The sequence below is a fragment of the Abramis brama genome (genome assembly GCF_963993115.1).
Source record: "Abramis brama genome assembly, chromosome: 25".
NCBI classification, from domain to species: domain Eukaryota; kingdom Metazoa; phylum Chordata; class Actinopteri; order Cypriniformes; family Leuciscidae; genus Abramis; species Abramis brama.
This window is the reverse complement of record NC_139987.1, coordinates 26132918-26148612: the sequence shown is the minus strand read 5'-3', so window position 1 is coordinate 26148612 and position 15695 is coordinate 26132918. Positions and strand designations below refer to the sequence as shown.

Sequence of the window (15695 nt, the reverse complement as noted above, 5' to 3'; positions counted from 1 at the left end):
TGTTTGATCTTTGTACATTGACCTTGGGTGTTGAAAAGCTGCTATATAAATACAAATGATTATTATTATTAAAGTTTCGCTTCAATAGCTGATTGTTTTTGTTATTTACAACTTTGAAACATCTTTTTTTTTATTCTTTTTTTTTTTTTTGCAACTCAGTGTCTGTTTTATTTCTGGTCTGCTATTTTATGTTGACTACCAGACCAGAAACAAACCAGATACTGAGTTGCAGAAACCAGCTAGTACACTGTAAAAAAAAATAAAAAAAAATAAAAAAAAAAAAAATAGATTTTTCAAAGTTGTAAATAAAACAAGGATTAATGGAGTACGTTTAACCATAGAATAACTATTTCAGACTTTCTAAATTTCACATTTAATTCAATGTTACTTCAATGTTACGTTTTGTGAAATTTACTAGCAATTTCTGAGTAAAAAACCAAAAAACAGTTTCAAAGTAAATCCTACATAATTTTTGGGTTTCAACTCAAGAGACTTTGGGCTTGCACAGTATGACGGAGTGTTTTTGGCTTATAAGCGGCTCAAAAACCTCTCAGAATCAAAAGTTATTTTGCAAGAGAAGTTGATCTTGCATTGCGTATCAATTTCGTTTCCTGATGAAATGCTTCTGGAGAGATAAAAATAGACGCAGAGAGGTTAATTGCTCAGAACAGCTCAGCTTGTTTGGTCTTGGCAGAAGTTTGAGTTCCAATTAAGACATTTTACTGCAGACTTTGGTCTCTCTGAAAACTCCTGAGATTTCTGGGGTCATTTTCTCACAAAATTCGACCCTTTCTGGCTAAACTGGTCAAAACTGGACTGTTTTCTGACCAAATTAGACATATGTGTTGGTAAAACATACCAAATCTGACCGTTTCTGACCATTTCTGACTGATGAATGTTCAGGATTACATCATGGCAGCCGAGCACCTGCAACATCTGCAGATGTTCCCATCAGACTTTCATTCTGTGTGCGAACGCAATCAGCCACTCCGGCGAGAGGAGACGAGAGAGAGGAAGAGCGAGACGTCAGCTGTGTACTAATGTGTTAAAAGTGCGAGCTGAACCTCCAACACAAACATCCACAGTTCAGGAGCGTCATGATAGTGAGACAGCGAGGAGACAGACAGGGTGAGAAACGCTCGACTCTAAAAGGCTTTCATGCCTTAAAAACCTCCGGCATTCAGGAGCTGTGAGGAGAATATCTAAGATCTCATTGTTAGGTGTATACTTCAGCATATTTACACTGTTGCTGTGCTAACAACACAGAAACTAGTCGCATTTTGGGAAAAAGGCACTGAGACTTTTAATTAAAAAGTCCCATGAAGCCTAATTACTGAGAGACCTTATCAGCGTGAGCTCGGTCAGGTCAAGATAATTAACTTTGTGAGAACGTACCAAAGCTTTTCGTGCACAAGGTCACCGGACGTCCATCACCGGATGTTCTCGCAGTGCAGACCACAGAAATACACTGATTTCTCAAGAACAGGACGTGATAAGCCCAATTAAACACATTTTAAAGAAACAGTTTACCCCAAAATCATCATTTACTCATCGTCATGTTGTTCCAACCTATATGGTTTTCTTTAAGGAGAAATGTTAAAGTGTGTGAATCAAAGTAAAGGTTTTTTACATTGATGGATCTTAAAGGCACAGTAGCAAAAACAGTTTGTTTAATTCTAAAGGCACGTTCACACCAAAGACGATAACTATAATGATAAAGATCGTTGTAAATATAAAATAGCAGAGTTTACACCACAACTAATGATAACGGCACAGAGAATCGACATGGTTGGAATCACTTTCAGAATGATTTTTTTTCCAGCTGATAATTGATTAAAACATTTGAGAGCCAATCAGAAACCATCCTGCTTTAAAATACAGTAAACATTTTGATTTTTTTCCCTCCAATTTAAAATAACTGTTTTCTATGTGAAAATATTATAAAATGTAATTTATTCCTGTGATCAAGGCATTATTACTCCAGTCTTCAGTGTCACATGATCCTTCAGAAATCATTCTAATATGATGATTTGATGCTCAAGAAACATTTCTGATTATTATTAATGTTGAAAAAAGTTTTTTTTGAGGAAATTGTGACTATTTTTTCAGGATTCTTTAACTGAATGATCAAAAGAACAGCATTTGAAATAAATAAATAAATAAATATCTTTACTGTAACTTTTGATCAATTTAATGTGTCCTTGTTGGATACAAATTTTGATTTCTTTGAACAACAAAACAATCGTACTGACCCTACACTTTTGAACGGTAAAGTGTATATTGATATAATATAAATATTAGATTATTAAACTTGAATAATTAAATCCTTTAAATTTAAGGGTATTCATGTAAAATATAAGTATAAAACAAACAAAATCATTTCAAATTAATTTGACACAAAACTGAAACGTACCAACATGTGGGAAATATACAAATAAAGTTTGTCTGGCTCATAAACAAACTGAAATATAAGTTGAAGTTGAAGGTCTACTCGAGGTACACACCTAAAGTTTTGGCCACCTCCAGGTCCTGCTGCATGTATGCGGTGCTCTTCTCCGTGTTTCCCAGGGACCAGTAAGCGCTGCTGAGGGCCGAGAACACGGAGCCGCGCAGTTTGAGGCTGCAGGTCCCGATCTTCAGCGCCGCCTCCAGAACCACCACTGAGGCCCCGTGATGAGAGCCGGTCAGGAGCTCTTGACCGATCACGGACACCACCACAAATGGGCTCTTGTCCAGCTTCATCTTCTGCAGCTGCTGGTACGTGGGCTCCAGGGACTCTGCCGAGAGCAGAGCGAGAGATTAGACACCAAATGAACAAACATGAGACATTTGAAAACAAGAAAGGGAACTAAATCTGATCAAATTAGGTGAAAATTTTACAGTTTCTGACTATATCTGAAATAGCTAGGCAGATTTTTGACTAAATCAGACAAAATAAGATCGTTTTTGTTGGCAAATCAGACAAAATTAGACTTTTTTGCTAAACTGGACATAATTAGACAGATTGTGTTGGTAAATGGGACACAATTAGATAATTTCTGACAAAATTTGATGTAGCTAAGCAATTTCCTTTTTTTTTTTTTTTTTTTGTTAAATTAGACAGTTTTTGTTGGCAAATCAGACAAAATTAGTTTCTGACCAAATCGGACAAAACTGGACTGTTTTTTTTTTTTACTAAAGCTTAAATAATTAGACAGTTTTTGTTGGTAAATTACACAAAATTAGACCATATCCGAAACAACTATATAGGCAGATTTTTTACTAAATCACACAAAATAAGATAGTTTTTGTTGGCAAATCAGACAAAAATTAGACAGTTTCTGAGCAAATCGGACAAAACTGGACTGTTTTTTGCTAAACCGGACATAATTAGACAGATTGCGTTGGTAAATGGGACACAATTAGATAATTTCTGACAAATTTTGACATAGCCAAGCCATTTTTTTTTTTTTTTTTGCTAAATCTAAAAAAAAATGTGACCGTTTTTGTTGGCAAATCAGACAAAATTAATTTCCGACAAAATCCGACTGTTTTTGTTAGATCATTTCTGACCAAATTTGACAGCTAAGCAATTTAGTTTTTTTGCTTAATTTGACTAAACTAGTGCAAAATGCCCGTGCAAAATCAGTTTTTGTGTGTGTTTTTAGTAATTGTTGGTTTGGTGCCCGTGAAAGAGACTGTGAACGCATTGAATTCAGGGAGCAGGCTAGGTTACTACAAATGATGGCTGTGAATAAACTGTAATATTCAGAAGTAAACAGTGTAGCTGACTGAGTGTTTATGTATACCACAACCTTCTAAGTGCTTGTGCAAAATGCTCGTGCAAAATCAGTTTCTTGAGTGTGTTTTTAGTAATTGTTGGTTTCGTGTGTTTGAGTGCTCATTGTTACAATTACACAGCAAAAGTTCAGTGACATTTTTATTTGTGCATGGTAGAAAGCACACAGTGAACTCCGAGAAAACGCTACGCTTGTTGAAAACAGTTTGTGAATAGGCTACTACAAATGATGGCCGTGAAAGAGACTGTGAACACATTGAATAGGATATGTTTAGTTGGTGAATAGCATAGGCTACTATTACACAGTAGCGATAACGTTAAGCACACCAGAATGAAATATAATATTCAGAATTAAACAGCATAGCTGACTTACAGATTCAGTTAACATCCACAAATGAATAAGCGCGTCGATTCAGGGAGCAGTGCAAAGTGCCCGTGCAAAATCAGTTTTTGTGAGCTGATCGCCGTCAAAAAAGTTCAGGATATATTTCTTAGCGATGGCTGATTTGGCTGGTTTCAATATGATAGCATTTGGAAAAAAAAGTGTCATGAATTTATTGCATTTTTGGGGGAAAATAATCCGTTTTTATAATAGATCTTTGAAAATCCAAATCTGGATTTGAATTTTTTATGATATTATAACCTAAAGATGCTATGTGAAAGTTTGAAACAGAAAATAGTGGTTTTCATCTTGCCACTTTCTTGGTAAAGAAAACACATTTTTACTCAAATTAATCAAAATGGATTTATCACGTTCTGGAACCAAACTATAATATTCAGAAGTAAACAGTGTAGCTGACTGATGTCAGAATGTTTATTTTTAAACCACAACCTTCTTGGGGCTTCTTTGACCGATGCAACCCTCTAATGTCAGAATGTTTATTTTTAAACCACAACCTTTTAAAAATGATATATTTAACGATATCTTTAGCATTTCTCATCCAAACAACGTCAAACTTGGCACTGCACTTACTCGTGCCCGTAGTGAGACACCTGTCGAATTTGAAATCCATCGGACTAACGGTTCGAGAGATATGTGGTTAACAGACACACAGACAGACATACAGACAGACAGACGTTTCTGTAATTTATAGAGAGATTAGACCGTTTTTGTTGGCAAGTCAGACAAAATTAGTACGTTTCTGACCAATTCGGACAAAACTTGGCTGTTTTTATGCTAAATCTAACAACATTAGACAGTTTGTGTTGGTAAATCAGACAAATATTAGACCAAAACTGGGGTTCTGACTAATTCTGATACAACTAGGCTGTTTTTTAGTTTGTTATAATATGACTAAGACCGTGCTACAAAACAACCTAATTGCGACAGATTTAGTGATTGAAAACAGTCTAATTTTAGTAATCAGAAAGTTAGACAAAATTAGACCATTCTGATGGTAAATCTGACAGAATTGGGGCCATTTTTCTCACTAATCTGAAAAATTAAGCTGTTTTTGTTGCTAAATCTGATAAAGCTAACATGCAAATTTTTGAAGCAGCACCTCATATGTGGCAAGAGCTTATTTTGTTCTCATTTGTTTACAAAATTTGTGTTGAATTTGTATAATATATTTGTTTTGAGTTGATTCATACATCACAACATCATCAAACAACAAAACGTTATTCAGCATGCTACAAACAAGCTCTTTTACCGTACAAACGTATTACAAATGACTGTACAGCTAACACAGAGTGTTCTGTGAAACAGCTTTTGTTTGCACACGCTGAGGTGATTATTCATATGTGTCGTCTCCGACTCCGCACACTCAACAGACCTTCTTGTAGAAGTTACCCCGTAATGTGTTCACCTTAGAAATGCTTATGTGTAAAATAACCCCACGTGTTACTATGCGGAAAGATTTAGCGATCAAGTTAGGAACACACCATATGTGCAGAGGTGACCGCTGGAGGAGGAAGGAGACACAGTTAAAGAGTGAAACGCACACACTGTCATAAATCAGCACGGGCCACAGTCGAGTGTCACCCGCTGCCCCGCGGGACTTCCAAAGATCCATTTTTATCTGCCCTTCCCTCGTTTCTCTGCACTGTATCTGTGAAGTATATTTCTTACTGTCCTTCTGGGTGTGTTTGAAAGCCAATTCAGCATGTTTCATCTCAGGTGCACGTGTGTGTACTGTCATCTCAGATCCTGACCAATCAGCATCCAGGATCACAACTAGCACCTTTTTAACTCACGGTTTTACAGTGATGTATTCTTGATTCTGAAATTGGCCACAACGAATTGTCTGTCTGTCTATCGTCCATCCATCTTGATCCAAAATACAGTAAAAATAGTTAAATATTATTACAATTGAAAATAGCTGTGAATATATAGTAAAGTGTAATTTATTCCTGTGATCAAAGCTGAATTTTCAGCATCATTACTCCAGTCTTCAGTGTCACATGATCCTTCAGAAATCACTCTAATATGATGATTTGATGCTAAAGAAACATTTATGATTATTATCAATGTTGAAATAATTTGTGCTGCTCCATATATCAGTGGAAACAAAATGATCTAATTTTGATAAATCGAAAGTTCTACAGAACAGCATTTAATTTGTGGTGGATTTTTAATAGATAAAATAGTAAACTGTATATCAAACTAACCATGTCTCCAACACCCAACATTATTTCCTTTTCAGGCCTAACATGATAACACTCTGAGAAACAACATACTAAAATGTTCTGTCCTGTGTTTTTGAATGTTGTATGTTGTGTTGCGATACCCCTTTGACTTTGGTTGTGTGAGTGTATAAATAACAAGTTTGGGAATTGAAACTAGACGGATGACTAAATTTGAACCTTGTGATTAACAATGAAGTAATCATTAAAACAAAGTTTGCTTTACCTGGTAACAGAAGGGTTTGTCTATGAAAACCAATCAAATTCTGGGAAAATATGTAACGCAGTATGACATTTTTGCCATACCTCCTTATTCTATAAAAACTATTGTATTCGTGTTAGCTGGTGGGATTCTCAATGGAGTTTTTCAGAGATCCTCCGGCCTTGCTTCTTCTTGGGGGAGATTCTCTGAGAACTGCTCGAGAGATCCTCCGGCCGTGATTAAAGCATTTAAAGGACATTTGCTAAGGTCTGTTTGTCGATTATTCCTGCGTAGGAAGAAAGCTAGTTAGGGAAGCAAGTTATTTAGGTAGACTATTTATTAAGCGTCGATTGGAGACGTTAGGGAATGTCGATTGGAGACAACCCAGATAGTTAGGATTAGGGAAAAATCTACGACAACTTAAACTTGTGCAATGGTATAAATGTCTTTACTCTCACTTTTGATCAATTTAATGCATGCATGCTGAATAAAAAGCATTAATTTCATAATTGACCACCAAATGGTAGCATACGCAGGTATCATTAGATTATGATCAGCTGTATTATATTTCACACGATAGACCCAATCTAGTCTAAATCAGCATGAGTGAATCTCCACACAGTAAGAAGACACAGGTTTAATTCCCCCGTGTCGTGTTGCCGACGGGCATGAACGTCCTCTGCCAGCGGCTGCAAACACTCCGGTGGGTTTGTTGTACGCATTCACATCGCGTAATTGTGTTCAGCCTGACACTTTTACAAGTTGCATAAATCTGAATGGGGAGAAACTCTCCGGCTTGGGGACGGAAGTGAGAGTGTGTGTGAATCTAGTTAACAGCAGACATGGGCATGATAAACAAGAGCGCAGAAGTGCTTATTAATGATGAGCCTCTGGGTGCCTATCTTTCCTTCCTCTCCATGCTTTTCTCTTTCTCTCTGTCGAGAGGCTTTGCCATGTGAAACAGAAGCTTTGACATGTCTGTCTGGTGTCTTGTGGGAAGCAGCTAAATAAAGAAATAATAACAGAGACTGACAACAACACCCACTTGCATTTCATTGTGTTTACTTTCTTTTAGTCTATTTACATTACCATTCCTCAACTAAGCCGTGTGGATTTCCATATCTGTAATGCGCTGTGCATGCGGAGGAGTTCTAGTATTCCCTGTAGCTCGGGAATAGAGGATTCAGGTAGAAGCTGAGTTAATTCATCACGCTTTATACCACAGGGACGGGCTAAAAACACATCTAGAGAGAGTAGAAAACATCTCTGCATACAGTACAACAGTATATATAATCAATACTGGAAACTTTTCAAAACAAGTGCTTTGCAGATCAGGATGGATGAGCGAACAGAGAGACAGATAGACAGACAGACAGACAGACAGATAGATAGATAGATAGATAGATAGATAGATAGATAGATAGATAGATAGATAGATAGATAGATAGATAGATAGATAGATAGATAGATAGATAGATAGATAGATAGATAGATAGATAGATAGATAGATAGATAGAGACACACAGATGATAGACAGATGATAGATAGACAGATGATAGATAGATAGATAGATAGATAGATAGATAGATAGATGATAGACAGATGATAGATAGATAGATAGATAGATGATAGACAGATGATAGATAGATAGATAGATAGATAGATAGATAGATAGATAGATAGATAGATGATAGACAGATGATAGATAGATAGATAGATAGACAGACAGATAATAGATAGATAGACAGATAATAGATAGATAGATAGATAGATAGATAGATAGACAGACAGATGATAGATAAATAGATAGATAGACAGATAATAGATAGATAGATAGATAGATAGATAGACAGACAGATGATAGATAAATAGATAGATAGATAGATAGATAGATAGATAGATAGATAGATAGATGATAGACAGATGATAGATAGATAGATAGATAGACAGATGATAGATAGACAGATGATAGATAGATAGATAGATAGATAGATAGATAGATAGATAGATAGACAGACACACAGATGATAGACAGATGATAGATAGATAGATAGATATAGATAGATAGATAGATAGATGATAGACAGACAGATGATAGATAGATAGATAGATAGATAGATAGATAGATAGATAGATAGACAGACAGACAGACAGATAATAGATAGATAGATAGATAGATAGATAGATAGACAGACAGATGATAGATAGATAGATAGATAGATAGATAGATAGATAGATAGATAGATAGATAGATAATAGACAGATAGATAGATAGATAGATAGATAGATAGACAGACAGACAGACAGATGATAGATAGATAGATAGATAGATAGATAGATAGATAGACACAGATGATAGATAGATAGATAGATAGATAGATAGATAGACACAGATGATAGATAGATAGATAGATAGATAGATAGATAGTCGACAGATAGATAGATAGATAGATAGATAGATAGATAGATAGATAGATAGTCGACAGATATATAGATAGATAGATAGATAGATAGATAGACAGACAGATAATAGATAGATAGATAGATAGACAGACAGACAGACAGACAGACAGACAGACAGACAGACAGACAGACAGACAGACAGATGATAGATAGATAGATAGATAGATAGATAGATAGATAGATAGATAGATAGATAGTCGACAGATAGATAGATAGATAGATAGATAGATAGAGACACACAGATGATAGACAGATGATAGATAGATAGATAGATAGATAGATAGATAGATAGATAGATGATAGACAGATGATAGATAGATAGATAGATAGATAGATAGATAGATAGATAGATAGATAGATAGATAGATAGATGTAGAGACGGACAGATCATTCGTTGTAGCCAATAAATTTCACATTCACACTCATGAACTGAAAGGGTCAATTCTTCAATTTTGAGACCGTACAACCTTGTATAAATGTATAAATGTATAAATCTCAGTTGATGACTGTGTAGTGTTGCACGTCCCAAACTGGAACTAACCAACTCAACAGGCACAAGTCATCCGGCAATTGCTGAGATTATCCCGAGTGTGATTTCACAAGTCTGCAACTTCCCAACACACACCCGAGAGCCGCGTCTGTTATCCCGCGCGAGCAGCCGAACACAATCGGCTCAGCTTTCTGCCGCGTCTCACCTCTCGTCTTAGCGGAAGGGCTTTGAATGGCACCTCTGATGGTGTGAAGCCGAGAAGAGAACAATTAAATTAAAGTTAGGTAATCCCACATGCAAATCCTCACACAAGGGCGCTACAAAAGCGATAAAAGGATGAGAGGAAGCGAGCGAGCGGGAGAAAGCGAGTCTCTTGTTATCAGCGAGCCCAGGGGCCGCGAGCGATCACCTCTCTGCCCGGAGCCGATTTGGAGAGACTGTTCAACATAATCTACTCTCTCCGCGGCTCAGCGTGCAGCGTCTGGCACTGGGGGACGACAGGGGGAAATAAGGGACATAATTAGCAGATAAAACGGCCCTGTTTGGACGTCCTCCCGGAGCAACGGCTGTTTGCATGACCCTGTTTATTACAAGACTACCATTAGCATCCTGAAAGCGTTTCTCAAACACCCACAGCTAGCGGCCGGTCAGAGGATATACAGACACACAGGTGCACATAAACACACACACAAACAGAGTGAAACTTTCTCAGGTTATGTGGCATCATTCACTGTAAGCGCTGGATTTCTGCTGCTGTATATATATTGTAAAAATGTATGAAAAAATGAAGTCATTATATATATATATATATATATATATATATATATATATATATATATATATATATATATATATATATATATAAAAAATGACTTCATTTTTTTCATTCAGTGGCAGTGCATAAAAATACAAAACCTATACCTATTCTTGTGAGGACCTCTCATACACTGAAGCTCATTATAGATACTAAACCCTAATGTCATCAGTCTTATTATAATCAATGGATGGATCTACACAGGGCTTGACATTAACACCCACCAAACCGCCAAATGCGAGTGTATTTCAGCAGTGGCGTGTAACGAATTGAATTTATATATAATATATAGTTTTAAATTGTGGTCTTTTAAAAAGGCATCTTAAAGGACAACTCCAGTGAAAAATGAACCTAGGGGTAATTAACACATGGTTACCGAGTCGATCGTTCCCTGGGATGCGTTTTCATGAAAATCGAATGTAAAGAGTTTTATCTCTAAAAACAGATTGGCTTATAACGCTAGTATATGGGGCACAGAGTAAGTAAAAGTAAATCGCTAGTTAATACCACTAACAAGGCTCAAAATAGCCTCACACTAACACGGTAGCATAATGAGGGTCCTTACATACAAACCGAAGCATTGAGAACTTTGTAAGTGTACAGACAGTTTAATAAGAAGATAGTTTATTACTTTAGTACATTACGCGTTTACAGCCATTCGTCATCTTGGAAAACAGACTCGACTAATCGAGCCACGAACGCCGTGCTAAGTGAGCTGGTCGATAGGAATTACGTTTGTGAAATCTAACGTAGCACGGCGTTCGTGACTCGATTAGTCGAGACTGTTTTCCAAGATGGATCCTGTCTGTAAACGCGTAATGTTCTGTCTTTATAAAGTATCTTCTTATTAAACTGTCTGTACACTTACAAAGTTCTCAATGCTTCGGTTTGCATGTAGGGACCCTCATTATGCTACCGTGTTAGTGTGAGGCTATTTTGAGCCTTGTTAGTGGTATTAACTAGCGATTTACTTTTACTTACTCTGTGCCCCATATACTAGTGTTATAAGATCATCTGTTTTTAAAGATAAAACTCTTTACATTCGATTTTCATGAAAACGCATCCCAAGGAACGATCGACTCAGTAACCATGTGTTAATTACCCCTAGGTTCATTTTTCACTGGAGTTGTCCTTTAAATAATAAACTAAGTGCAATGTAGTGTTGTCAAAAATATAGATTTTTCGACACATATCGATACTAAAATATCTGAAACACTTACAACACTCATTTTCTACAGAATAGACGTACGATACCAGCAGCTCTCTCTCTCTCTCTCTCATCTCTCTATCAGCGAGTGACACACAAACCCGCCTCTCTTCACTCACTCGTTTCATTTGCTCCGGATGAATATTGTTGGTGTTAAAGGGCTTGAATTTCAGCGTGGGAATGAGCGTGTTGCGCATAATTTTACTCATTCCTGCAGATTTTGTGCTCAAGCCCAAAGTGAATTCACATAAAGCTTCCTCTCAGTGCTAAATTGAGTTCTTTTTCGCTGCTTATTGCGCTTAAACAGTCAAATACACACAACATAATGTCAAAACGCCGGTCTTGGCGAGTATTCATGTAAAAACAGTCAATTATGTTTTAAGTGAACGTAAACAGTTGAGAAAGAAAACGCATGTGTAATGCCTGGTTCAGATTACACGATTTTAGCCCGATTTTGGCACGATCCGTTTGACGTAGGATGTCGTGGGGATTCGTAAACGACAACGACAAGATTCGATCATTTCATCTCGTATAGTGTGTCAGAGTGGGCGACAACCGACGTCGCGTCTGCGATCCTTCACGACATCACGATAAAAAGACTAGCATGTTTAATTTTTTTTCCGGTCCTCCACGACGGGTTCCGTCAAGAGTGAGTGAGTGTGTGTGCGTGAGTGAGCGAGAGTGCGTGCATGTGTGAGTGAGTGAGTGTGTGTGTGTGTGTGAGTGAGTGCGTGCGTGTATATATGTGTGCGTGTGAGATGGCACGCGATGACTGGTCGGAAAGCAACGTGTAGTCTGACATGTTTCTTGTCCACGACACAAGAAGATTTTAGAAGTCAAAATCGCGTAATCTGACACAGTGACTATCGTAACAGACAAAAAAAGAGTGTAATCTGAACCAGGCATTACAGTATAATGGATCCGTGCGTCAGGTCTTAAAGTGACAGCAGCCTAATATACCCACTGCCAAATTAAATATCTACATGGCAGTTTTTCCTCATGGTATCGATGTCAAAATTGTGGCCAGTGAAAATGCTGAGTGGCTAGAAACTTTGGAAAACCAATATCCACAGTGGCTGGAGAGCAAAAGAGTTAATGTCAAGCACTGAATCTCCAGCAGAAGAGCCTCGTTTCATCTTCAGTTTATCCAACAGGATTATACACACAAGCATCACTTCTACTCATCTTTTGGCATTTTTAGATTTCAAATAAGACATAATGTGGCCCAATCATGACTCTTTTTTTCTCACAAGTTATTAGGATTTAAGAATTTGAGCCAAAAACCAGTACAAACACACGCTGTACCTCTCAGCGGGGACTTCATGGCGGCCTCCACCATTCCCACCAGCAGCTGCAGGCTCTTGGGGTCCTGGGCCAGTCCCGAGGCGAAGGCGGCCAGGGCGTCCGCATGGCGGCCCAGGTACTGAAGGGCAACACCCTGTCGGAAGTATGCCTGCAGAAAGAAAGCATGTTAGAATTAATGTCCACTTCAATCAATCTTGAACAAGCGTTTCTGAAAACATTCTGGAACATATTCATGATGGAGTTGCTCATCACCAGTGCTGACAACTCCCTCCAAAGCTTAAAGTGCACAAACCTTCTGAATCTGAAGCTTTTTCAACAAAAACAAACAAAACAAGCTGATGGTCGGCCATTGGCCAATGATGGGTGTTCGGTGAGCGTCTATCGGGCTAGCTTTTGTGTTGAATTTGCATATCTGTCTATGTATATCTTTTTATATTTCATATCACATTTCCAGAACAAAGCCGACAAACACAGTCAGCACTTGGAGCCGCTAGTTCTTTGACATCGCCTCGGTGTGTTACGGCCTTTAGTGTGAAACCCGTTCAGACAAATGTTTCCTCAAATCATGCATCTTGAAGGAGAAGTAAGTTAACTAACATTACATCATTGAGAAGTGTTACCGAGAGGTGTGTTGTTTAGGGATGCACGATATATCGGCCACCATATCGGTATCGACCGATAAATGTTCATTTTTAATGTTATCGTTATCGGCCCAATAGAAAAAAATTGCCCGATATATTAAAGCCGATACATAATGGATTATTTTCTTCAGCTGAGACTCTTCAGATTTTGAATTGCTTGAAATATGATTGGAATCAATTAAAAAAAGAAAAGTTCAGTGCAACGTGCATATCGGCTACATAAAATTATAAAGAGAACATCATTATAATTGTGTGCTTGGGACATGCTTTTAATGGTAAGACTTTAGTTTTTTTTAATCAGGCTCTCAAAAATTATATAAAAACTGGATTTAGATTTATCTGCCAATATATATTGGTTATTAGCTTTCAAATATAAAGTATTATCGGTATCGGGCAACATTTTCGTATCGGTGCATCTCTAGTGTTGCACCATTTTCACCTGCTAGACGACAAAAACTGATGAAAAAATACCCAAGACTTGTATAAACTTGCGCCATATCTTTTCACTGTAAAGATTAACAGTACAAATATGCTAAACAAACACATTTAGGTTGTTTTCGAGCTGGTCTACGCTGTAGGTGCTGGTGTGGACATCACACTGTATCTCAGACATGCATGCATTCATGTTTTCAAAGAGACTGCTGTTATTTTGATCGTGCGACGCACAGCAGACCTCGACTGTATTAAACATCACAGCAGTTCACTTGCCGGAACACATAATGTCCTCTCTATATTCACTGTGAGGGAGATGGCCTGATAAACACCTTCATTTTCACCGGCGTCTGACTACAGGTTTCTCCGGTCCGAGCGGCTCAAGAACCTCCGCTGACACACAGCTCATTCACCATTATCATCTCACACAGCCGTTTATTAGATCGGCCCGAGCGTACGGCCCACTTCCAGCCGAGCTGATAACGGTTGGGAGGGGGACCAGAGGAATATTAAGACATGACACTGCATTTATGAAGGCCCCTATAATTAATTTCACTTTGCACAGGGAGGCCTTTGATTACAGACTACCTCTTTTTTTTCTGGACATCTTCATTGAAACGAATGGGGATGCATATTGAATTCAACACATTAACCTTTGGTCTAACCGTGTTATTATAGGACGTCGCAGGCCACCATGCTCGGCTCGATATTAATTGCCTCTTTGTATACGGCTCACTGCGCTGGGATTGGACGCGCTCGGCTCTGTACGTATGAGCGTTGAGCGCTTTTAGGTTCCGACATCAATATCTGCCCGGAGGCAAATGGATTCAGGGGTTTGTTTCAGATGGCTGGATTAAATCCTGTTTCGGTAATGCAATTTTAAAAGCAAATGTGTTTTTCTTTTTAGCGAGAGTGAAACAAATACGTGATTATTCAACAAAAGCAAACAGTGCACTTGCACTCCGTCAGTTTTAAATTAGAATTAAGTTGATTAAATGACAGGCCGGGGTTTGCGTTACGTCTCGCAGCCGAATCAGAAAGCTCTAATTGGTCGCTGAATTCCCAGCACAGATGCCGTCGGCATCGCTCTCGTTCCCACTAACGCAACACCAGTCTCTCCACCTCTCATTTCACTTTATTAACTTTGTGTATTTAATTTCCAATTACATGCAAATACACTCAGAGCTGCCACAATCTGGTCTGAACAAAGCAGGCGTTTAGAAAACAAAACACTGGAACGGAATGATTTTAATGAAGTTCAGTTCCATTTACGGATTCCTAAACATCAGTATTATTGTGCTAATCTGCATAAAGTTGTGAGTTTAAAGTCTGAATTAAATGTTAACACTAAACATATTTCTTTTAGCATTGTCCTCAACAAACACACAGCATGACCAGTATAGTCTGATTCACAAACAAATCACTCTTATGAACCATGAATCAGCAGTTAAACGACTCACTAAATCACTGAATCAGTCAGAGTGGCTATTAATGATATTGTTTTTGTTTAGTATATAATTAGGTCTAACTTATTTTCTTCCTCAAAACCACAAAACAACTGCTAATTGAATCATTAACGGTGATTCACAATTTTTGCTAATGTTAAAATACTTTAAAGCATTGCTCGGTTTTCTAGTCTCATCAAGCCCGACACTAACTAAACCAATGATGTGAGTTTGGGGGCGGGACTATTTGTTTGACCAACCAATAGAAAACAGGGGGCGTGTTCAGGAAACCT

The 15695-nt window shown here is 37.8% G+C and overlaps 1 protein-coding gene across 3 annotated transcripts in view; it reads right to left on the bottom strand.

Moving 5' to 3' along the window:
- ttc28 (tetratricopeptide repeat domain 28) overlaps positions 1–15695 on the bottom strand; it is a 301508-nt gene that overhangs the window by 102300 nt on the left and 183513 nt on the right. For all 3 annotated transcript variants that reach the window (XM_084105072.1, XM_084105073.1, XM_084105074.1), the window contains 2 exons: positions 12885–13032; positions 2505–2777 (listed from right to left, as the gene is read on the bottom strand). In XM_084105072.1, the coding sequence (XP_083961198.1) occupies positions 2505–2777; positions 12885–13032 (421 nt within the window). The remainder of the gene's footprint in view (positions 1–2504; positions 2778–12884; positions 13033–15695) is intronic.